Source organism: Macaca mulatta, chromosome 3, assembly GCF_049350105.2.
Source record: "Macaca mulatta isolate MMU2019108-1 chromosome 3, T2T-MMU8v2.0, whole genome shotgun sequence".
NCBI lineage: Eukaryota > Metazoa > Chordata > Mammalia > Primates > Cercopithecidae > Macaca > Macaca mulatta.
In genome coordinates, this window is record NC_133408.1 from 177,237,248 (window position 1) to 177,264,198 (window position 26,951).

At 38.2% G+C, this 26,951-nt stretch overlaps 1 protein-coding gene across 1 annotated transcript in view; it reads right to left on the reverse strand.

Annotated features, from left to right (window-relative positions):
• DGKI (diacylglycerol kinase iota) overlaps positions 1-26,951 on the reverse strand; it is a 453,887-nt gene that overhangs the window by 22,911 nt on the left and 404,025 nt on the right. The window contains exon 28 of the mRNA XM_015134986.3: positions 24,532-24,557. Coding sequence (XP_014990472.3) covers positions 24,532-24,557 — 26 coding nt within the window. The remainder of the gene's footprint in view (positions 1-24,531; positions 24,558-26,951) is intronic.

Genomic DNA, 26,951 nt, shown 5'->3' on the forward strand with positions numbered 1-26,951 from the left:
AGTGAGAGGCTGGGCACGGTGGCTCACGCCTGTAATCCCAGTACTTTGTGAAGCCAAGGCGGGTGGATCATTCGAGGTCAGGAGTTCAAGACCAGCTTGGCCAACATAGTAGACCCCATCTCTACTAAAAATACAAAAATTAGCTGGCATGTTGGCACACCTGTAATCCCAGCTACTTGGGAGGCTGAGGCAGGAGAATTGCTTGAATTCGAGAGGCAGAGTTGCAGTGAGCCAAGATTGCACCACTGCCCTCCTGCCCAGGCAACAGAGTGAGACTCCATCTCAAAAAAAAAAAAAAAAAAAATTTTTATTTTAGATTCAGGAGATGCATGTGCAGGTTTGTTACAAGGATATATTGCATGATGCTGAGGTTTGAGCTTCTATTGATCCCAACACCCAGAGAGTGAACATAGTGCCCAACAGGAGGTTTTATAGCCCTTGTCCCCCTCCCCCTCTCCTTCTAGAGTTCCCAGTATCTATTGCTCCCATCTCTGTGTCCATGAGTACCCAAGAGTTAGCTCTCACTTACAAGTAAGAACATGTGATATTTGGTTTTCTGTTTCTGCATTAATTCACTTAGGATAATGGTCTTCAGTTGCACCCATGTTGTTACAAAGGACATGATTTCATTTTTTTTATGACTATGTAGTATTCCATGGTGTATATGTACCACATTTTCTTTATCTACTCCACTGCTGATAGGCACCTATGTTGATTCCATGTCTTTACTCCTGTAAATAGTACTAAGATGAACAGTGAGCACATGTGTCTTTTTGGTAGGATGATTACTTTTCCTTTAGGTATATAGCCAGTAATGGGATTGCTGGGTCGAATGGTAGTTCTGCTTTAAGTTCTTTGAGAAATCTCCAAACTGCTTTCCACAGTGGCTAAACTAATTTAAATTTCTAACAACAGTGTATAAGCATTCCCTTTTCTCCACAGCCTCGCCAACATCTGTTATTTTTTGACTTTCAAAAAATAGATTTTAAGGCTTTAAAGTCACAAAGTTTTAGAAGGAAAATAATTTAAATGTATTTTGCAAAGTGATATTTTATTCCTATTTGAGTAGTCTCTCACACAGAGTTAGCCAAAAGTGCTGTATCATGCATTAAATTACATGGAGTCCCCAGCTGTCACAGAGCAAAACCCCCAAAGCTTTTATATTGAGTATTTATGAGCCCTGGGTGTGCAGATGCAAAGGACCGTAAGAATGTTAAACTCGTTCACTGGCCCTGGGCTGAGTGCCTTCCCTTTGACCAAAGCTGAAGCCTTGGAAATTTATGGAAATGATGAGGGCTACTTGAACATCAGAGGAAAAAGAAGGTAGGAAGAAGAGAAGAATGGAGAAAAATGGAGAACAGAAAAGAGAGAAGAAAAGTTCCTCGCCACAACAAGCTATAAGCAGCATCCTCTTTGCATTCCCCTGTGAACCGTAGCATACTGCTTTGCACATTGTAGGAGAACACCAATTAATTGTTGAACTGACTGAAAAGAAAACAAAGAGAGAAAAGGAGAAGAAAAAAGAGATGAAGATAAGAGAAACGGAATTAATAAAGTGTTTTTAAAAAAAAATCCTATGAATACATGGTGTCTTACTCTTCATTTTATAAATGTCTACAGTGGGGTTTAAAGTAAGTTAATTCTCTCGAGGTATAGTGGCCCAAATTAGCACCATAATACAGACCCTGTGTGAGCCTGTGTCCAGTGCCCTCAGTGAGTTCATCATGCACAGAACTCTACTAGGTTCTGCAAGGCCTATAGGCAGGGAAAAAAACCACTGTTGTCAGGTTTGTAATGTGAAAAAGGCTCTCAAGTGGAGTCTAATTCTAATCACTACAATTTATCGGACACATAAATTTTGGAAGTTATTCAGTCGTTTTGAACCAATTCTCTCATTTGCAAATGAGGTTAGCAGCTGCACTGCTCACCTCTCAGTAGTTAGGATAAAATTTTTAAAGTGTTTTATAAATAGATATGTTATATAAACAGAAGGCACAGTTTTCAGTATTTTGTGACTGCACATAAGTACATGAAAAAGACATATGGACCTTCAGAATGAGCCTACCAATAAGGGTAAAATTGGCATGTGAAGTTGGGCAGACATCTCCCTGTTAATATAGAACCCATCAGATTAGAAGCACAGATAAATGAGCCAAGGATATGGTGTTTAACAAAAACCCTGCATTGAAGGACAGGGAAGGAGAGGCTGGAGAAAGTAAAGCCAGTCCTTCATATCTGCAGGTTCCACATCTGCATATTCAACCAACCTCACATTGAAAACATTCAAATAATAATAATAATACAGTAAAAAATACTATAAATTTTAAAAATACAGTATAACAACTATTTACATAGAGCATTTGCATTATATTAGGTATTATAAGTAATCTGAAGATGACTTGAAGTGTACAGGAGGATGTGCATAGGTTACAGACAAATACTGAGCTATATTAAATCAGGGACTTGAGCATCTGTAGATTTTGGTATCTGCAAGGGGTCCTGGAACTAATCCCCCACAGACACCGAGTAACAGTTGTATTAGCAATCACAGGTCCAGGAAAACAAATCAGTCTGGACTTTAATACTATAGGATGTTCTCCTGACTGAAGTAGAATGTCCCTGATAGGAGAGAAGCAAGGTTAGGAAAGTTGCATGAGGGCGCAGTTAATGCAAAGCCTTGTAACACACACAGAAGTTCAAAACATAGCCTCTGTTCTTGGCCAGACATGGTGGCTCACGCCTGTAATCCCAGCACTTTGGGAGGCTAAGGTGGGTGGATCATGAGGTCAGGAGTTCAAGACCAGCCTGGCCAAGATGGTGAAACCCTGTCTCTACTAAAAATAAAAATAAATTAGCCAGGTGTGGTGGTGGGCACCCATAATCCCAGCTACGCAGGAGGCCAAGGCAGAGAATTGCTTGAACCTGGTAGGTGGAGGCTGCAGTGAGCCGAGATTATGCCACTGCACTCCAGCCTGAGCCACAGAGCGAGAGTCTGTCTCAAAACCAACCAACAAACAAAACAACAACAACAACAACAAAATAGCTTATGTTCTCAAGACTGTATTGAAACATTTGTCAGAATTTAAAAGTTAATAAAAAGAGAGAGAAAAACAGAGAAAGGAGAAAGGAAACAGAAAAGGAAAGAAAAATGAATTAATTAACTGAAAGCATTTATGTAATAAAATTTGGTGCATGTAAGCAATAAAGCAAGATGATGAAAAAACTCCCCAGGACAAAGGCTCTTTAAGGATCACTAAATATATAAGTCAATAAAAATAGGACAGTCTGGGTAAAACTCTTGACTAGGTGTGGAGTTCATAGAAGGCTTCCTGAAGCAGGTGAAGTTTAAGCTGACTCTTCTATAATACATAGATTAATTAACAAAGAAGATTTGAAAAATCCTTGCAAGATGAAGGAAGGATGTGAACAAAGAGATAATGGTAAGTCATGGTGTCTGAGGGAATCTGCAAAGAGCTTTGTGTTGTCACATCTGAGGTGGAGAGTAGTCTCAGGTAACGCGATCCAAGGTTTCACAGGAACCACTCCAGGCAGTGAGTCTGACACCAAGATAAGGCACTTAAATTTTATTCTCCTGGTGATGAGAAGCTATTGAAGAGCTACAAGCAAACCAGGAGAGCATATAAATGTCCTTAAGCATGTCAGTGTGAGTCTGCTTCTCCCCCTCTGGAAACAGTTAAGTTCCCACTCTTCGCTCCTTTTCTCCCCATAGCCAACACTACAGCCTCTTTCAACTTCTACCCCCTATCATTCACAAGCATTGTTATTTATGTTTTTTGGTTTCCAACAGCCTCCCAGTTTGAAGTCCCCTTGAACAGGTAGAAGATCATATGACAGAATCATAACCACGAATAATTTCCAATTGTACTGGATGTGGAAAGCATGAATATTTATTTTCAGTCAAGCAATATACCCAAGGGTAGCTATTATGCAAACATTATTAGAAACAAGGCTCACTTCTCTTTCCTGATTAATGTCCTTCCCTATGAACACTGTTGTTGAAGATTTCCTCCACATAAAAAGAGCCTGAATCTATTATTATTCAACTCCAGATAATAACCTTCTGAAGGATTGAGCTTAAAAACAAATAACGAGTTGTTGTGATTATAATATTATTCTTCATAGTTTCTTGAGCTCTGAGCTTGTCTTCTTACCTTTCTCAAAACTCCTTCCTACTAAGGAAACAATGCTCCAAAATTCAAAGAAGCAGGGAAAGTCAAGTTGCTAATGGACATAAAAGTTGTTAAGTATGTGAATAATAAGTTTCCTGGAAAACTAAATCACAGAAATTTATGAAGACAGGAATGTAAGGGGATAGGGAACTGAGAAATTTTTCATTTTTACAGGTTAGAAGTTGAATCATTACTTCATAGGAAATGGTTTATTTTTCCTTCTATGCTGTACCTTCAAATAAATTGTTGTCCAGTACACATACCAAGACGGAAAGCTGGGACTAAGAAGTCAAGACTTCCAGGAAGGAACTGCCATCTTCCTTCTCACAGCCTCTCTTAAGCCTGGGCTCCCAAGAGTCTGGAAATGCTCAGACATCCATGTGCAGAAGGAAGAGATGGCTTCTACCATGTGGAATCGTGCTGTGATTTGAATGTCTGTATCCCTCCAAAATTCACGTTGAAACTTAATCCCCAGTGTGGTATTAAGAGGTGGGGCCTTTTAGGAAGTGATTAAGTCACGAAGAGTTCACCCTCATGAAGGAAATCAATGCCCTTCTAAAAGCCTTGAGAGAGCTGCCTGGACTTTCTCTCTCTTCCACCATGTGAGGACACAGTCTTCATTTCTATTCGCTTTCCCATTATGCGAGGATGCAGTAAGAGCTTGCCGTCTTTGAAACAGAGCAATTTGCTAGCACCTTGATCTTGGTCTTCCCAGAATCCAGAACCATGAGAAATAAATTTCTGTTATTTATACACGATCCAGTCTAAGATATTTTGTCCTAGCAGCAGGAAGAGTCTAAGATCCCCACCTGTTCCCACCATGCCAGGCCCCGTTTGAGGCAGTAAGAAGGCAGTAATGTACAACACAAAACGTCATCATGGAGTTATATTTGGGCAAGAAGTACAAAACAAAATCCAGCTTATTATTAGGAAGGGATATGCCATAATTGAGTCTACATTCAGACTTCCTGGGTTTAAGCCCTGTGAGTGCCACTAACTGCTATGACCTTGGGCAAGTTAGTTTACCAAGCTCCAGTTCTATCAGTGGAAAAATAAAAAAGCAGTTCTTTTGAGGCTCTGTCTTGCAAATAAGCTCAAGGTACAGAGAACCTAATCATTAAGGTACCGGGACATCGGCCGAGAGCAGCAGGGAGAACTGATGTTTTTAGCCCCATTACACAGAAAAAGAATTATCTTAGATTAAGGTAGAATTTGGCATATGACTACTTCTGAAGGGATGGCTTAAGGTTGTAATTATTGCTGTGCAGAAGAAAATACTGGGGAATAAAAAGTATACAGAACTTGGCAAAGCCATATATATATTTGTGATTCTCAATAAAGCAACTGAAATAACTACATTGTTACATACAAAATAGAATCACAACTCTGGGGGTGCAGCCCAGTGGTACAGCATTTGACTACAAAATAGAATCACAACTCTGAGCACTTATGTCTATTTTTTCAAAGTTTAATCTTTCATATTCAGTTATTTTTTAGTTTTAAAAATAATGTCCTATTACCAAATTGTTGCCTGTCCATAGTAGCAGTCATCTAACTCTTTTTTCCTAAAATTATAGAAGAAAAAAATAAAAGTAAATATAAAAATTGCTAAACAAAGAACGGCTTATAGAGATGTAGGGAAAAACATCAGTTGATTCATTGAGAATCATAAATATATCTAGCTTTGCCAAGTTCTGTGAACTTTTACTCCTAAATATTTTCATGTGCAAAGCAAGAGTCACGACCCTCAACTCTTTCTTGAGGAGTAATAATACTCCACTTTCTAGAGCTGTATTTGGTCTTAGTCTAACCTTTCATTTCATAGATGAGGAAAGTAGGGCTTGAGATCTGAACTGACCTCTGCAGGATCACACAGATTAGTCAGCAATCCAGCTGAGAGACAAAGGACTCTTGTTTCATTTACTTGCTGCCTCCCTTCTCCAAGTCTGAGTTTCTTCCACTATACAATGTTGTTTCTCCTTTGTTTAACTTGGAGCAGGACAGCCAAAAATGAAAATAAATAACCCCCGGAAAAAGTCGCATGAATGCATGACATACAAAATGAAGTTAAAGTAAATTTACAGTTTTAAGTCCCAACTTTTTGTGTGTGCCAGCAGAGACACAATCCATGGCGAATGTGCCACAAATAATTCTCTTGATCTTATCATGACTGAAGTCTTCATAGTTTGCCTTTATTCAATCCATTACTTCTTGCGTGGCTACCAGATAGCTTATACCATAGCTGCCCAATAGCTCACTCTCTGAGATATATATTTCTGCATAGCTTTTCCTGTATTTACATTATCAGAAACATTCTGTCCAATTTTTCTACTTTGTGAGCAGCCAGCCATGGTACATGAGCAACAAACTGTGAAAGCTCAGTTCACACACACAAAAAATGAAATTTAGTATAATCGTTAAACATAGCAAAGGTAATCTAACACACATTCACTGGTATGGATGACCACTGTGAATTATGCTAATGAGGCATAAATGGGAAGCAGCTCAAGAAAAATGACTGTAATTAATATTATTTTACATAGGCATACTGAATAAGTCCAAGATGAGGTGAGAAAAAGAAGGAATTATATACATATTTAAAGACCTCTGTATTTTCATCTAGTCCTAGAACACCTTTTCACAATCAGTAAAAAGATATGTGACAAATTATTTGTTATAATAAAAGTTAAAATACTGAAGGTTTTTAACATATTAGAACAGATTTAAGATTATTCTTCGAATGAAATGTAACTCTGTATCAACTATTATTGCATAGCAAAATATATGGCTTAAAACCCAATTATTTATTTTGCTCAAAAATCTGCATTTGGGGCAGGGTTCTGTAGAGACAGTTTGTCTTTGTTACACCTGGCAGCAGTTGGAGCTGTTCCACTAAGAGCTGAAAGATCCACTTTAAATATGATCAGACACATGGCTAGTAACTAGGTACTGGTATGGGCTGGAAGTCTTAGTTCCTCTCATGTGGGATTCCTGGGCTTCCCGTGTGCTGCTTGGGCTTTCTCATAAGATGGTGGCTGGGCTCCAAAAGCAACAATCCCAAGAGAGCCCAGTGATCAACTCACCTTGCCTTGGAAATCCCAAGGTATCATTCCTGCTGAAGTCCCACATTTGCCCATATAAAAGGAGAGAGAGCATAGATCCCATATTTCAATGGCAAGAGCATCAAAGTCACATTTCAAGATGAGTGTGTAGGCGGGAGAAGATGCCATGGCTATTTTTGAAAAGTACAAACTGTCACATCATACATTTGAATTGTGATGTGTTTTGAGTCGGAGGGCTGGTGTTGACTTGTTAGTGTTGGGAAAGGGCTATGACCAATGTTACCTATGTCACTTATGGGAATGCGTTATGCATACAATGTCATCTGGTTTATGTCATGAGTATCTTGGAAGAAAAATTTAAAAAGCTGAAAACTGCTTTTCTGGAGGAACAGCTTTTTGGAGCAGGAAGAACAAACAAAAGCAGGGGAAAGACTAAGCAGACAACCAGTGCTTGTTGGATTGAATTAAAAATTCTGTCTTAGGTAAGTCTGTCCCTAATCTCTCATTAATAATCAGATGTGGTCAGGCACAGTGGCTCACACCTGTAATCCTAACACTTTGGGAGGCCGAGGCGGGTGGATCACCTGAGGTCAGGAGTTCGAGACCAGCTTGGCCAACATGGTACAACCCAGTCTCTGCTAAAAGTACAAAAATTAGCCAGGTGTGATGGCAGGCGCCTGTAGTCTCAGCTACTCAGGAGGCTGAGACAGGAGGATCGCTTGAACCCAGGAGGCGGAGGTTGCAGTGAGCCAAGATCGTGCCACTGCACTCCAGCCTGAGTGACAGAGGGAGACTCTGGCTCAATAAAAAAGAAAAAGAAAAAGAAAATCAGATGTGAGAGAAGAGACTCTCTCAATCTCCTCCCCTTTTTCCTCCTTCAAACACTCACTGAATTCTAGATTTATACCCCTCACACTCCACCTACCAGCTTCTTCTCCATTGCTGAAACATGGTGCAGAGCACACATCTCACGTGGCTACCTTCTCATCATCCCTGGGATTAATCTATCAGTGGCATCAAAAGGCCATTAAATACTACAGTGGCCTTATATTCAAACACCACCTGTGCCAAATCCATCTTAGAGTGTGTAACCATAGATAGGAGACAAAAATAGGTTTTGTTTCTCTCTAATGACAGAATTAATCCCCCAATTCAATTAATTCCTGCTAATTAAATGCATGAATATATATTGGTTCTTTCCATCTGCTGTGGCAATCCTTTTAAAGCTCCTATTAGCATGGAAGAGATTTCTGTTTGGAGAAAAAACAAACAACCTCCATCTAGTGTTCCCTCCTGGCAGAAAACCTCTACCTTGCTGCCAGAGGACCAGGATGTGCTCCCTTCAAAAGCAGTCCGTTCCACTTCCTTTATTCACCGCTGGAATTGGCTATAAACAGCACAGGGACCAGATGTCTCCCCAAAGCATCCCATTTGCTTATCTGTTGTTGTGAAATTGTTTAACTGTTTCACATGTCTAAGTTCCATTTCTGTAATTAAGTCATAAGCATGATGACATTATTTTCTCTTTGTTTTAGCCATACTATACCTTTCACTGAAATCTCTATGGGACAGAAAATACATGAAGTGCTAATAAATAGTTGGTTGATCCTTTTGACCTGGTGATTCAGCCGGATATCATTTCAATACACTTTAAACTCTGGATTGAGGAAGACATTCTAGGGAGTGGAAGAAAGCTCACTTTACTGGTCCCTGCTATACCTTGCAATCAATTTTGGAGTCACAAATATCTTCAGATCTCTTTGTAAACCTCATGGTGTTTATTAGATGCATCTAGTAAACACAGCAAAACACCACTGCCACTATCTCATGAGATCAGAAATGTTTATGAGTCAAATCAGAGCTGTATATTAGCAATGATACTTGTTACTTCCTAGAACATGGATAGTAACCCTTAGATAAGTGTTAAAGCAAACTTCATGGATGAATTAATTTGCTTTGAGTACTGGGTTAGTGAAAACAAGCTAATGGGTTACAGGCCCAATGGGCTCATACTCTTCCAGAATCACAGCTTGTCACTTTCAGCCTGCTGTGTAACATACATGCCACCAGTCACAAAGGACCAGCAAAAGGTCTTAAAATACCTTCTGGAAAATCTCTATAACTCAGTATCAATTTTTCTCTAGCAATAAATTAATACAATCACCTTTGGATGTAATGGGAAAACAAATTTTTTATGTAGTACCTCCATCTAAAGTAATATACAGCTATTCCCTTAAAACTAGAAAAATATAACTTCATTTTTAATATCAATATTGCAGAATCCTATTAACTATTTTGTTAGGTAAACATTAAGCTTGCAAAAAAATCCAGGGAGGAGTTTTCATATTTGTAAAGCATTTTCTTTTCTTGCTTTTTTTTGTTTTTAAGACGGAGTCTGGCTCTGTCACCCAGGCTGGAGTGCAGCGGGGCCATCTTGGCTCACTGCAAGCTCCGCCTCCCGGGTTCTCGCCATTCTCCTGCCTCAGCCTCCTGAGTAGCTGGAACTATAGGCACCCGCCACAACACCCAGCTAATTTTTTTCGTATTTTTAGTAGAGATGGAGTTTCACCGTGTTAGCCAGGATAGTCTTGATCTCCTGACCTTGTGATCCGCTGGCCTCGGCCTCCCAAAGTGCTGGGATTATAGGCATGAACCACCACACCCGGCCTTGTAAAGCATTTTCATCTTGAACCTAAAATAATTACAATACACAGTAACACTATTTCCCCCTTCTTAACATTTGAATGAAATAATATGTGTGTTGGAAACTGATGTAGCAATGCAAGAGATTTTTTTAAAGAAGTTCTAGTACTCTGAAGGTCCTTCATCCCTATAATGTTCAGAGAGTTTAGATTGTCTAACTTTGTTTAATTTTACTTTCCTGGCATTTGGATGATAAAGTTATAATCTTGAGAGAGTAACAGAAATGGAAGCACTAATAAAGTCCTTATTAGTCCCACAGATGAGAGGAAGGTGCCACGTAAAAGAGAACTGCTGCTGGCCTGTAGCTCTGGTGACTTTTACAGAGAAGCACAGAGAGAACTTCAGGCCTTGGCTTTACCCCTTCCTTCAACTTCAAGCAGGCATTCTTCCTGCGATCAGGGTCCCTGAATCCACTGGATGTGTTTTAGCAGTGTCTTTCAAGGCCTCTGAAAGGAACTGAGGGTCAACAAGTGTACTCATGTTTCACCCAGTGATATCTGTAAGCAGGTCTGATGTGGCCTGAGAGTAATGGATGGTTCCTGGTTTTAACCAAACATCAAGACTGCTTGGAAAATGGTGTTTAAGGTCAGAAGTCAAGTACAGTTGAGTACGTACTAGAGCTCAAAAAGATCATAAGCTTATGAGTCATCCAGTCATCAGGATGCACATTACATTTCTTCTCAGTGCCTTGTAGCAAACTGACCACTCTGTAAGATAAAAGCCTTTTAAACCAAAAAGAAGAATAGCTAAACACCCCTCACTGGAACAAAAGTAAAGTCGGGAAGGAGTTTATTTAGCAAAGGTCATGTTCAGGGACATACCAGCAAAATGCACATATGGCAAAAGTGTACAATTAAAAAATAAATAAAATGTCAAGAGCATACCCTCATTATTGTAAATATAGATTATTTGCATTATTTTTTTTTATTATACTTTAAGTTCTGGGATACACTTGCAGAATGTGCAGGTTACATAGGTATACATGTGCCACGGTGGTTTGCTGCACCCACCAACCCATCAACTACATTAGGTATTTCTCCTAATGCTATCCCTCCCCTAGACCCACCCCTACAAGGTTATAATAAAACACTAATTTTGAATCTTCCCCCATATAAGAATATGACAGATATTACTTGGAAGAATATAAAAATTAAGCATTTTATTTCAGAAAAGTAAAAATAAATCTTAACTTTCACTATATCATGCTAAATTGATCAAGCAACATCACGCCTTAGAAGAATTCTTATATAAATGGTTACTTCTGAAGCATGCCCAAGACATAAAATTTTAATTTGAAATAGAATAGGCTTCAGTGTATCAGTAAGTCTTCAATTATATTTATTAAAGATCAGATGTTATTGCCCAGTTGATGAGAAGGGAAAGAAATCAAGACTAAACCTTCATTCTTTGTAGGAATTCATATATTCTTAAGGAAAAAAAGAACATCTAGAAACTTAATACATGTATACTTACACATCCAAACGTAGTCCCTGATTGCTAAAGAAATAGAGCGATGTAGAGAATGATTTCCTAGAGAAGGTAAAAGAAATTTTCCATAAAGGAAGATTTGCATTGGCAGAAAAGCTGGGGGTAGAGATTTCTATACAGAACATGCAGCTTAGCAGAATGAAGAAAGACATAAGAAGCACTTCCATTTGATAACAGGGACCTCTGAAATAGTGTCAGGGAGGAGTGTGTCAGGAAAATCGTGAAAACGAGATGGCTGAGAGAACCCCATTCAGGACTCAGAGGGTAGTGTGAGGCCAAAGACTCTCCCTCCTCTCCCCTACCTCCCACCCCTATAACATCAACAAAAATCACTTGGAGACTTCATTCAGACTATATCCTCACACAAGTCTGCCACCCTCTTCCCCAAAGAGAACTAGGAGTTTAAATATATAGCAGAAAGACAGCTGGGAACTCAGATGCTTGAAGAATGGCTTTGGGTAGACCATGCTTTCTGAGAATGGGAAAAATCCCACAGGATAGTTAAGGAAGATAGGGTGACTAGAGAGGCACACGGTCAGAGAAACAAAGCGAACAGTTAACAGTTAACAGAAATAGCCATGGTTTAAATGACTTTCTTGCAGTCTTACAAAATACCTCTTTTTTTTTCTCTCTCGATGGCTGAAACAATTGTCTTCACTAGTGAGGGTGACAGGATGGAAATGTCATCAGACAAGGAAAACTGAGTGGATTCTGGCAGATTTCAAATTCCCTTTTCAATAATCATTGGGACTTCGCATTGTCAGGAGAAAAGCTGGAACCTGCATTATTAAATAGCATTTGTCCCCTTGCCAAAGAACGTGGAAGCTGCCTGCCTGCAGTATTTATACACTTGCAAAGTGGATTTTAGTGTTTTTCAAAAAGCGGGTCTGTGGCAAGGTGTAGCAATAGAAACCCCATTTGTCATCCCAAACAAAAACAATCTACTGGAATTCGTAAGCAGAAATCCCTACAGGAACTCCTTAGACAGCAGGGCACAGGTATCTCCAAAATACTTTCCAAAAATGAAAGGTGGCATTTTTCATTTTTCCTCCTGTGTTTCATTGCTCAGTGTTCTCTCCTGGCTCAGAAGCCTGTAGAAGCCGGGAGCAGAAGAGGCCTTAGAAGGCAACCAAGCTCAGCCGGCTCCAGGGAGAAACCCAGGCCTGATGCAAGCAACTCCAAACCATGGCTTTTGCAATTGCCAACCCTACCACCCATGTTAAAGTGACAATTACTCAGAATGATACAAGTTGATACGGTTTGGATCTGTGTCCCCACCCAACCTCATGCTGAATTGTAATCCCCAGTGTTGGAGGTGGGTTCTGATGGGAGGTGATTGGATCATGGGTGTGGATTTCCCCCTCGGTGTTCTCATGATAGTGAGTGAATTTTCATGAGATCTGGTTGTTTAAAAGTATGTGGCACCTCCCCCTCTGCTTTCTATTCCTCCTGCTCCAGCCATGTAGGATGTGCCTGCTTCCCCTTCGCCTTCTGCCATGATTGTAAGTTTCCTGAGGCCTCCCCATCCATGCGTCGTGTACAGCCTGTGGAACCATGAGCCAACAAAACCTCTTTTCTTTATAAATTACCCAGTCTCAGGTAATTCTTTATAGCAACGTGAGAATAGATGAACTAATACACAAGTCATTCTGTGTCCATTACCCTGCAGGAAATGTGTATTTCAAGTAATCCTAGAGAACAATAGGCTTTAATCATCCCAAAAGCCCACGCAAAGGAGACATATGAGGTCTATTTATAAAAAAATCTATATGCCCATTTTGGCTGTCTGACATTGATGGTTACTCTCCCTCTCTCTTGCACATTTCCTCTCTTCCTGTCTCTTTCTTTTGTTAATGTTTGTAAGCACACTGTGTGCTAGGTCTTTGCCTATATTATCTAATTTAATCCTCACAATAAGCCTATTAGACATGTACTCTTATTATTATCATCCTTGTTTTCAGGATGAAGAAATTGAGGTTTAATGACATTAAGTAGTTTGCTCAAGACCACATGGCTAATATGGAATAAAACCAGCATGTAGACCCAGGATGTGAAATATTTATGAGATATGAGAAAGCCCGTCTCTTTAGCAGGGTACTACATTGTCTGCTTATCTGGTTGTATAGACTGTCAAACCATACTACGGGGTCATTAGGTAGGAATACCAGGTCCTTCCTTCCCAGTATTTCCCTGGTCAGGCCAAAGGGATGTAGTTTTAGTAGTCTCCATATCCCATACTTTTCTGGCTCTGATGAGGAAAGTTGTAGAAAATCAAGTTGCTCTGCTAGGTAAAGGAGAGGCTTCAGCAATGAACTTCTCATAAGTATTATGTGAAACTGTGCTTGCTGGGGAATGGATGTTACAGGATGCTAAGAAAGTCACATCCTAAGATTTAGGGCACCCAAAATGAACCCAGAAATTGAGGATTGACATAACGGGTCTGGCAAAACAAGGAAACATTTAGTCGACTTAATTAGCTTGTAAGATGGCTGGACTGGTGAATATTTTAACAGCTTTATCCAGGACAGTCCAGGCCTAAGCATCTATAATTGACAGGCTGGGCAAACAAAAATGCAAACAAAAAATGCATTCAAAGTACTACAATATACAGGTTAAAGTAACATATCTAAGACTAACCTTCTAGGAACCAACTGAAAAAGTGACAACACATTCTAATATTCTGCAACTGGTAATGATGACAAGATATGTTTAGGGTAAGTCCATAATTCAGGGAAACCAGTCACCAGCCAGTTATTTGCAAGAGGAGGTCACCAAAATGATAAAACAAGTTCTAGGTAGAGGAAAAGACTTTCGATTAAATATTAGGATTTCTAGTCAAATTAAAAACAAATATAGTAACAATTATCCTCACATGAGAATTATATTACAATAACTTTCAGTGTACCAACCCAGCCCCTTGGTTTCACTGGGTGTTAATATAACCCAGATCATATAATTTCATGCAGCAGAAATCATAAACACAGTAACTTTTAACAATAGGCACAATTCAATTTTCTGTTTCTGCTATCATAGAATATTACACAAAGACCAGAGTCAGAGATTTCTCAATTCCTAAATACTGTATTGACTTATCTGTGGAAATGAAACCTATGATAGCTTCATTTGTTGCCAGACGCATCACCTTGGTTGATGACCCCTTCTCATCCTTCCACTTAAAAGTAAACTAGGGGCTGGGCATGGTGGCTCACACCTGTCATGCCAGAACTTTGGGAGGCTGAGGCAGGTGGATCACAGGAGGTCAGGAGCTCGAGACCAGCCTGTCCAACATGGGGAAACCTCATCTCTAGTAAAAATAGAAAAATTAGCCGGGCATGGTAGCACACGCCTGTAATTCCAGCTGCTCGGTAGGCTGAGGCAGGAGAATCACTTGAACCTGAGAGGCAAAGGTAGAAGTGAGCTGAGATCACGCCACTGCACTCCAGCTTGGGTGGCACAGTGAAACTCCATCTCAAAAGACAAACAAACAAAGTAAACTAGGAATAGGACATCAACTTTCTTCCTTTTCTAACTCCTTTTTTTCCCTGTTGCTTTTTTATTCTATAAGGTGTTAATATTTTAACTTAAATATTCTATAACCCCAAAAGCAATCCAACGCAATGTTGTAGGTATATTTTAATAAGGAGTATTCCCTTGGCTGGGCATGGTGGCTCACACCTGTAATCCCAGCACTTTGGGAGGCCAAGGCAGGCGGATTGTCTGAAGTCAGGAGTTGGAGACCAGGCTGACCAACAAGGTGAAACCACTAAAAAGACAAAAAATTACCTGGGCATGGTGGTGCATGCCTGTAATCCCAGCTACTCAGAAGGCTGAGACAGAAGAATGGCTTAAACCTGGGAGATGGAGGTTGCAGTGAGCCGAGATTGTGCCACTGCACTCCAGCCTGGGTGACAGAGGGAGACTTTGTCTCAAAACAAAACAAAACAAAACAAAAACAAACAAACAAAAAAAGAGTATTCCCTCATCTCCTCCTGCCACTTACAATCAACCTTCAAAAGACAACTAGATAACTATCACAAACAAAGCATTCCAAAAAAACCAAAACAATCAAGGGATTATACGGTTACAATCAATAATGAGATGTAGTAAAGGAAAATGACCGATAACAGTAGGGTCAGGACACATAGAAAGCAATATAACCAGATTTTGGAAAGCCCAGGGTGGGTTGTTTTGTTTTGTTTTCTTAATCAGCAACGAATTATCTATTTTCCTAGGATTTGTGAAAGCAGGCTAAGAAAAAATATGCTATCATTTTTTTTTTTCCTTTCAAAACACAGTCTATAGGGAACACCCAGCGAGACTACCACAAAAGGCCATCTTTTCAGCACATAGTAACTGAATCTCTTTGGAAAAAGACCAGGAGTGACCTATCTTCTACAAGAGGGAACAATATTAATGAGGCTGCAATGGGATTCAAAGATCTGTAATGAAAGTTTCTGTTTGCCAACACCACATACTGCAGCAAATTTAACAGTAAGATTTGTATAGAGAGAATCAGTTCTGTGCCAGGGCACAGCACAGAATAAGGCAATGTCTCTATTCATTGAGTTTATAGTCACATAAGAAAAGCAACATTACCCATGAGGAAAGAAAATTGGAACACACTCAAAAAAAAAAAAAAAGTAGGCAATAAGGAAGGAGAAATCATGGGCATTTAAGTTGTCAGGAAAATTCATCTTTGTTTGTCCTTAGTATCTACGGAGGTGGTTCCAAGACACGGAAATTAATGAGCATTGAGGTGAGACCTGAATGAAGGACAATGAAGGTGCCTGCCAGAGAGATGGTAGGAGGTGATCGAAACCTTATGGCTGAATAAAGACAAGAAAGGCGAGGTCTAGAGAGGGTCCCGCAAGCAGAGTAGAAGTAATTCTCTAAAGCTCTAAAGCAACATGAGCTAAACCAGGAAGAGAAAGAGCCTAAAAAATGAGCACTAAAAAGTTCAAATCTAATTAGAAAGTCAAGGGGGATTCTATAGGAAAAATCTGATATGGGGCAAAAAAAGGACACTTCAGCAACTTTACATTAATGATAGCCCAAAGTCATTGCAAAGTGACATACTGTGATGGTCAATACAGTAAGTTCTTCCTAGCAATGCAATTAAAGATCTGCACATATTTCCATCTATAACATCAGTCAAGTTTACTTTTTTTAGACGCAGTCTTGCTCTGTAGCCCAGGCTAGAGTACAGTGGCACGATCTCGGCTCTCTGCAACCTCTGCCTTCTGGGTTCAAACACTTCTCTTCCCTCAGCCTTCCAAGCAGCTGGGATTACAGGCATGTGCCACCATGTCGGGCTTATTTTTGTATTTTTAGCAGAGGTGGGGTTTCACCATGTTGGCCAGGCTGGTCTCAAACTCCTGACCTCAGGTGATCCGCCTGTCTCGGCCTCCCAAAGTGCTAGGATTACAGGTGTGAGCCACGGCACCCAGCCAGTATCTAACTTTCTTAATCTTCTTTACTCATATTCATCATAGTCATAATAATTATCTTCCTACTTGTGATAATCTCTTTAAGGGAATAGCTACCTTTTGATAATTCTACCTTTTAAAAAAATGAGTGTTATTGACAGGAGATTGGATCCCTATTTTCTTGATTATGACGTATGGGGCTATAAGAAGTGGATCCAAAATATATCTTTGAATTGTTTTTCTGTGTCAAGGCTTTTTCTTATTTATATGAATAAAAAATTCCCATCTTTAATAATCACTTTCTACCCAATAAAAAGGCCTCATACAATTATGCGGTCTTTATTTAACAAACAAAATCATTATTTCCTATTACATGAGCTCAAATTTCAGCAATGCTATTGACAGGCAGTACAGAGAAATGGTTGGGAAAGGATCTGGATCCAGATCACCTGAGTTCACATCCTACTTCTACCTTTTACGCAATAGGCATGTGGCCTTGGACAAATCATTTAATCAGTTTGTCCCCTAGTTTTCTCGTCTGTAAAATGAGAATAATAGGAGTATATACGAGATATTCCAGTAACTCAAGTATTATACAAAGTCTTCCAGAGATCATAAAAAGAGAAAATCCTTCCTAATTCATTTTAAGCTACAAAGATCATATACATACTACACAATAGAAAGCAAAATTAAAGACTAATCACACTTATGAACATGGACATAAATATCTAAACAAAATATTAGCAAATCAAATCTAGCAATATATAAAGGCAAAAAATATTATAACCAATTTGAGTTCTTCTCATAAATATGATATTGATTTCTATTTAAAATTCAAGTAGTAAAATGCACCCATATTAACAGACCAAAGGGAAAAAAAAGTCATCTCTAAAGATGAAGAAAAGAGTATTCAATAAGATTCAACATCTGTTGAATTTAACACACTAGAGTGAAGGAAAATATCCTTGTAAGAAATATCCACAAAACAAGTACTGCCACCTGCATCATGACCACCTGGCAGTGAACTTCTTTCTTAATTGTGACTTCTGGATGCATCCACTTTGAATTCAGGAAAAAGTTAATGATGCTATCTCTATTACCAGTCAATACTGCACTGAAGGTTTTCACCAGTGCAGAAAGTGCCAGAAATATGTATACAAGGCATAATGATTGGGAAGGACAAAACAAAATTCTTTGTAGATGAGATTGCCTATATAGAATTCTCTTCCCACAAAAAGACCCTTGAGATAAAATTTATGAATTTAAACCTTTATCAGGAATATTGATAAAGAAACAAGATTTTAAAATTCAACTGCATTTCAATATGCCAGCAAAGACCACTTAGAAAATATAATTTTAAAAATACAACATACGAATTGTCACTAAAAATATAAAGTACCTAGGAATATATTTAACACAAAAATGACTAAACCATTCATGAAGGAAATTATAAAACTCTATTCATAGCCATTTTAAAAAGCCAATTAAATGTAAAGAGATGTAGCTTGGAATAAATAGATGCACTATCATAAAAATATCAATTTTCTTTATACTAATTTATAGATTCATGCAATTTTCATAAAAATTTCAACACAAAACTTGATAAACTAATTTTATAATTTATATGAAACAGGAAAAACTCAATTATAAACCAAGTCACTCCTGAAGAACAAATTACAGGATATATCCTCCAACAGATACCGGAACTCATACCAAAGTTATAACAACTAAAACAATAGTACAGGGATAGATATATTCATCAATATAACAGAAAACAGAACCTGGAGACTCACATTTACAGGGAGACAACAGGCTTTGCAAGTCAGTGCAGAAAATAAATGATAATGAAATAGCTGGTTATGTATATGAACACAATCAAAATAAAATTTGACCTTTACCTCTTACCAAACCACAAAAATCAATTCCAAGTTATTAAATATGAAAGAAAGCACTCTAAAAATTTTATGAGACAATATCTTTATGATTATGCTTTGAAAGATTTCTTTTAAAAATACCAAAGGCATAAACCATAGAAAAACAATAATTTTACTATAGTAAAATAAAGAATATCCATCTATTCATCAGATGACATCAAAAAGAGCTCAAACAGATACACCACAAACTGGAGAAAATTTGCAACACACATAGGCAACCAAACAATTTTTACCTAGAATACATAAAAAAGTTCATAAATCATTAAGAACACAACCAACCATGTGGGGAAGAGTGAGTAAAAGAAATAAAAAGACCTTTCATAGAAGAGTAAACACAAATGGCCTATATGAAAAGATGCTTGATCTCATATGTAATCATTGATTACAAATTAGATGCCATTTCATACTTTCACAAGACTAGCAAACATTTTTAAATTAGTTAATTTCAAGAGTGGGCTAGGATGTAGATCAATGGGAACTCTTATCCACTGAAGTTGGGAGTGTATATTAAAATGATCACTTTGCAAAACAATTTGTTATAATGCTATAAGTTAAATATGTATATAATCTACCACCTAACCTAAGCTATTCCCAGGCTTAAGCACATGTATACCAGAAAGAGTTACAAAAAGAGAATGTTCATAGTGATACTGTTTGCAATAGCAAAACAAAAACAAAACCCCAAGAAACCTGCTATTTATGTAAATATTCATTAGCAGATTGGATATATAAATTGTTATATACTCATACAATAGAGTAGTATACAACATGAACTATTGATGAAATGCATATGGCACTCATCCATAAGGATGAATCACAAAAAATATTCTTTCGAATAAAAGAAACAAATCACAACATGAGTCAATCTGTACAAATTCAAAATATGTAAAACTATATACACACACACACACACATATATGGGAATACATATATGAGTTATATATCCACATATACATTCATATGTAAGATATGCATATATGTAGTAAAACAATAAGAAGAAACAAGGACACGATTAACAAAAAGGCAGAATAGTAGTTATTTCTGAAGGAGAAGGAAGGGGACATAATTAGGAAAGCAAATGGCATGAAGCTCCCCAATTCCTACAAATGTTTTACCTCTTAGTCTGAGGGCCAAGTACACAGTAGTTCCTTTTGCTTATTATTTAAACTGAGCAGATAACATTTTATATATTTTATGAATAGTATCTATTTCAGTAATATACATGAAAGAAAAGTGAATGATGAGGTATAGCCATTGATGCCTCAAAGAGTTTGGGCCATGCCACAGTGTGTTTCATTGCATAACTATATTAGTCCATTCTTATGCTGCTATTAAAGACATACTTGAGACTGCATAATTTATAAAGGAAAGAGGTTTAATGGACTCACAGTTCCACATGGCTGGGGAGGCCTCAAAATCATGGCGGAAAATGAAGAAAGAACAAAGGGACGTCTTACATGGCGGCAGGCAAGAGAGAGCTTGTGCAGGAGAACTCACATTTACAAAACCATCAGATCTCATGAGACTTAATCACCATGTATGGGGGAAACTGCCCCACGATTCAATTATCTCCACCTGGCCCCATCCTTGACACATGGGGATTACTACAATTCAAGATGAAATTTGGGTGGGGACACAGCCAAACTATCTCAGTAACTTACTGAAAAGTACAGCCGACTCCAAGCCTGACAGTGGATTCATTCTTGAACACTTTACACTGGCGATTGTAGTTGTGACAATTTTATTTCCAGATAGCCATTACTGCAATTCATGTTCACTATGTTACTGTTGCAACAAAAAAAGCTGCCCTAGAATGTGACAGCCATAGTTGACAACTGGTCTAGGAGGTAGGACAGGAGAAGGATGCCTGCCTCAGACGTTCCAGTGGGGCATGCAGCAGATTGTTGGCACTTTCTTTTGAGAGGCAACTAATGCCTTTTAGTTTGTAAATGAACAGACATTAGTTGGAAGATGACCTGCCCTGAGTGTGCTGGCACAGGTAGCAGCAGTAAGGGCAGCATTCCAAGGAGCCTGTAAAATAAGCAGGCTAAGGTGACAGAACAGAAGATGAGTTTTCAGAGCCAGGGAAGCAGCCTGGGCCCAGGAGATGGCTCCAGGAGCAATTTAAATGATGAAGTGATGGGCATTCAATACAGGGGAAACGCAGAGGACAGTGCAATCAATCACTGCCAAGCTTATCTTCTGACAAGGAGTGGGGCTCCAGCTTCCAGATGTAGCATTAAAACATAATGTTCCCACTGGGGTTTAGCATGGCAGGTTTCCCTGAAACTTCAGTTTCACTCAGTTAACTAATTATGAGAAAATGTGACATTTGTATTTACTTTTTCTACAGGGACAAATCATTCCCAGCAGGAGGGACAAGTTGTTATTTTTGTTCTGCTTTGTTTTGTCATTAAAAAGAAATTAACTTACACAGTAGTAAATATACTCTTGTTGGAGGGGCGGGGGGAAGAATTATCTCCATAGTTCTCTCCATTCAATCATGTCTTTGGTTTTCCAGGGACACGGCGGATAAAAGAGAGTTAAGAGTTTTGTTGTTAGAATTGGGTCTGAAAATTAACTCTCTCACCTACTAGCTATGTGACCTTAAGCAAGTTATTTAAGCACTCTGAGCCTGCTTTTGCAGCTGGGAAACTGGGGGTGATGCATCGACTACAGAGTGTTATTTGTGAAAGATGAAAGGACATAAGGCGGTTGGAGCACGCGAGCACAGTGCTTCTGCATAATAAGCACTCAATACAATTTAGCCTTTATTCTTAGTGACCCTGATGTGCTATTATATAAATATAGAAACAGTTTATGTGTCATTTAGACCTTGTGTTGCCAATTCTATATGACCACACATCTAATCATCAACTGAGCCTTTACTCTGGCACTATAAGCTACATGGTGTATTAAACATTTTACTCCTCCTCACCCCGATGTAATAAAAGGTTTCCAGAGAAAATTTAATGAAAATGGAAAAAACGGTATGCTCTCCCATCCTCTTTTAACTTTTCAAGGGTGGGACGTAGTCCCGAGCAAAACATCACAGATAAATCTGTGCTTCCTCTTCTACTGCCTGAATGCTAGAGAATACTATGTTTGGGGTGCTTTTAACAAATCAGAAAGTGATTTTACAAATGATTTCTCAACTGAACTTGATACAATACCATGAGGTACACAGTTTCTGATTAGCCCCATCTTACAGACAAGGAAAACAAAACAAACAAGATAAGGTCAATGACAAAGCCACTGTATTCAAGCTCTCTATGCAAGAGTACCATGAGAACGAAAAATACCAGGGTTATTGGACATGGCAAAATTAGATTTTTCCAAGAATAAGTTCTTGTCTTAGAGCCAAAGTGACTAGTTATTACAGAGGGAGGACTAGTTGAGGAAAGCAAACAAAATAAAAAATCAAGAGACATAGGTTTTATATTCCAATTTCACAATCCATTTGCACAACATGCCTTAAATTTTCTACCAATAAACTTGAGAAAGAAAAATTGCTACTTCTCACTTCTCTTACAAGTATATTGCAATGCCATTATTGTGTACAAATAATACGTAAGATTGATGCTATAACATTCAAGGGGTTTTATACTAGCCATAGTACATATGAGCTCTTAAAAATGTATAAATAGAAGGAAACATATTTTGAGTGGTAGATAGAAAATTCTGGCAATAAAGAAAAAAGATTTTTTTTCAAGAATATATGGGCTAGAAAATGATGAACAACTACATAAGATTAGGTAAATCATCACTATAATTTTGCATTATGTACTTGAACTATTTTTGGAAGTCACAGAAACAAACTAAGAGGTATGAACATGTAATAATTTTTGAAGCCATGAAATTATAATGGACCTGTAATATCAATAATGTTTCTTCAACTAATCACATATAAGGTTCTTAAAATAATCAATTCTGAAGTGCTCTTAATCTTCCAAGCAAGTCTTTCTGGCAGTAGTCACCCTTTAGGACTTCAAAGGACCCTGACATATGCCCCCTATTATTTCATAACCACTTAAGAAGTCTTAGTGGATTATCAAATTATAATTCACAAGTTTCCCTCAGCCACCATTTCTGTCTGAATGGGGAATAAATTCTTATAGACAGAAAGGCAAAGACAACCAAAAGTCATTAAAGGGAATCCTAGTTCAAAATAAAAACCAAACACAAGCTTCTAGTTTATAATGTGAACATGGCAGCCCAAGGGCCTACATAAATGTGCAAACACCTAGTAATACCAGCAGCAGTCAGCAAAATAGCACATAATAGCAGGTTGCCATTAGGTGATTGACTACCTAATTCTGACTTAATGGGCCTGAACATAATTTTCCCTATGATTCTTCAGAGAGAATAATACAATTTCGTTCCAGTATTCAGTCAGATTTCACAATGTAGCAGTAGAAGAGGCCAGCCTAAAACTCCTTCTCCCTTTTCTTAATTCATTCATTTAATAAACTTTTTCATTGTTTGCTATTTGTTGGAAACTATATCAAAGAACTCACAGTCAAATAGAGAAAACAGGTAAATAAAGCATGAAATTTGTGCATTAAGCCCTAGAATGTAGGAAAATATTTGGCACAATGATAAGCAGATCAGCAAGCCCTCACAGAGGATGAGGTAAGGTGCGTAGAAACTGTCTATGTGGCAAAAGAAGAAGCCTCCTGTCAGAGAGAACAGTATGGATAAAAGCAGGGAGATGTGGAAAAGATGGTGAGCTCCAGAAATTAGATGTAGAATTAGATGTAGTGTCACATGGCTGGAAAACAGATCATGGGTAGAAGAAGGGAAAAGATGGTAAATGAAGCAATAAGCTGTAGAGGAAGACAAATATTCCATTATTTAGTGCTTGCTAGTCCATGTTAAAATACAATATTGAAAAGCTGAACACAATTATTGGTTGGCTGGAAAGATTTCATTCTAAAGGCAATAGGAGCAGATTTTTACTATAAAGCAATCATTTTGGTGCCAGCCAGGTATACAGTGATCTAGGGAAAAGAAATCTAGAGGTATGGATACCAATTATGAGAGAATTTCCAAAGTCCAAGTAAGATACAAAGGGGCCCCAAACCAAAGTTCCATATAGCATATTTGTAAAACAACTGTATAGCACAACTGACTCATTGTGGCCACTTAACATTTTTGTGACTGATTGGATAAATGAACAATTCCAAAGGTGAGATGGAACAAAACAAGATATTTTCTCTTTTGAGTGAAATAGCTGTATCTTAAAATGCAAACAATTCATCTCAACTGGATTACAACAAATACCACTGACTGCTTGCCTTCCTTTCAGACTTTAGAGTGCTCTTTGCAAATGAGTGATTGGAACATGATCCCAGTGTCCAATCTGGAAGGCACTGTAGGGAATACATACCATAAACTCTCATTTTAAGGATAAAAATCTGAGTCATAAAAATTACAGGACTAGCCCAAAACCACAAAAAGTTTCTGCTGATGGGACTGAAATCAGTCAGAATAAATTAAGGCTTCACAATATTTGTCAACCAGACTGGTTGGAACAGATTTGAAAGATATCAAATTCAGCTAGGGTGATTTAAGTTTTTAAAAGTGTTTGACATTTCACATTCGAAAACCACAAAGCCAACATCTTAGAGACATTTTCTTAAACAATTATTTGCTCTTACAATGAACTGCAAAGACCGGGGTCAAGTTTTAATCCTGAATTGGTATAAATAAGACAGATGATTCTTACCATGATCTTCTGAAGAGACTGGTGACCTAAAAGGAAATAATAAGCATGATCAATATTTTATATGATAATTATAGCAATAATCAAGAATTATTTCATGGTAATTATACCCCCAAATTGAATTAAATGGAAAGTCAATATAGTAGACAGTGTAATTAATGTGTTGATTGCATGGTATATTTCAATCAACAATTCCCAACTCTTACCTGGATTGGTTAGATGTTACAGGTTACTAAAATGTCAGTCTATGCATGGTGTCCTAGGGCTGCAACAAACTTAAGTAAGTCTACATTTACCACACACAAAAAAGAGAACTCATAGAAATGTAGTATAGATGAAATCCTGTGATGTGTATTGCCCAAGGACACGGCTCCAGTGTAAATGCCAGGGATGTAAAAAAAAGCACTAGATTGGGTGCCTGTAGATACAAAGAGATCTACTTGAACAGTATAAATTGAGACAGAGGTAAAAGAAATGGCATGCACCCTTATCATTACCAGTTTTTGTTTCCACTCTTCACGGAATTTAATGTTTGAGTGAGCTGACCCTCTACTTGCTGCCTTATGTCTCAGAACATGGGAGAAACAGCATGAGGCAAGAAGGCAATCGCTGGGGTTCCACAGAACTTTACCAACAACTTTTGCAAACTATATGTGAGTTCTGCTCTAATTATGGTAATCAGATCACAAATGAAAAATCATATCAACCCTAAAAGGCTTACTTCCCCTCTGTTGACTACTAGTTGAAATACTTTGAGTAGTATAGACCTAAGTTTGGAGATGAATTCACCTCCAGCTTGAAGACTATGGCTTTGACTCACACTTATTCTTTTTTGGGGAGAAAGAGAGAGACATATAACGTTATATTCAGAGTTGTTGAAATTTTGAAGGGAAAGGCAAGACATCACACACTTCCCCTATTTTGAAGGAGTCCTCTTCTCTGAATGATTAGCTCACTCAAGTCCATAGCAGGGAAATGACCAAAGATAAACTCAGGAGTTTGGCAATAAAGCTGCCAATTACTATAACTAATATTTATGAGACATGTAGATAAACCTCAGGGCAAGAATCATTTAGTCAATACAAAAATGGTTGAAGATAATTTTTAGCTACTTGGGGATGCTTGATATGACTTTACCTACTGGTTAGTAATATTATTGTTTATTATATGAATGAACAGTAAAGAATAAAGACAGTGGTAATGGAGAAAAGGCCTTGAACCTCACTGAGTGGCAAAGTATCAACTTATTTCACTGTGCAAGTCTCTTAAAGTAGACTTTTTCATGAAAACTACAGATTCCCAAGATTTGGTGGAAAGAAAATTGGCTTCTGGGAGATGGACATGGGGAGTGGTGAGCAGAAACCTGCCACAATCGCTAAGTCAACGCTGCCCGAGAAAATCACTTGGCCTCCCTGGTGAGGGTTGATTTATCCTCCCATTGGATCCCCTTATTTTGTATCACCCACACACCAGCCTTTCTCACTGGGTTGTAACCCCCTTGAAAACTAAGGCTGTATCTTATTTAGAACAAGTGAGCCCTTAATTAAAATGTGTTGAGTTGAATTAATCTCAGTTCTGTCACACTGATATTCAGACTGACACATTCTGGAGTTTCCCAAAAAGTCATCATGTTACTGTCAAACCATCTTTAGGACAAGTTTGCCTGCTCCTAGGTCAGCTGCAAGAAAAAGTCCTAGGGAATGTGCTTGAAGCTCCAATTGGTTATAATGTGGACACTCTCAGAGCCAAAGGACATCAAAAGCACCCAGAAACAGAGACACCCACATTCTGCCTTAATAATTAGAAAACCTAAAGTGTGTCAGGGGGGTAGTATTGAATGAGAGGTGAAATGAAATTAGAAGCTGAATCTAAAATAAAACCTATATTTTAAATAAAATAAGCTAATTTCTTCAGCTGTTTAGGTCATAATAGAGTCAGCCACAAGGAAATATCTTTCCTCCTGGTGTTTGCTGATGAGAAGTAAGTAAAAACGTGTCTTGGATTGTTTGCAATTAATTTGTCACAGAGCTACAGGAAGAAAGTAAAATTCATGCCAAAGGACAACTAAATGTCTCAGGTGGAGAGCTTGTGAAGCAGAGCCTTTGCTGGCTTTCTGCAAAAGCAAAGCACTGATATTCAATCTGAAAAATTCCAGATGGCTCCGTTAGAGTCCCAAGGGGATGCATTCTGCAGTATGTCCAGGCAGTGGATAAAATATCAATTTCAGACTGTTTTGTGAAAATTAGTCATGTTGAGTTTCCATGTTGAATGTCTCCCATATGCCTGGCTTTGTGGAATTTTAAGACATATGGAGTATTTCCATCCTCACTCAGTATTTCACCTTTCGCTGCAACAAGTTACTGCATTGTACTACTGAGATGTGCACATCATCCATTATTGCTGGAAATTGGCATAAAAAGATA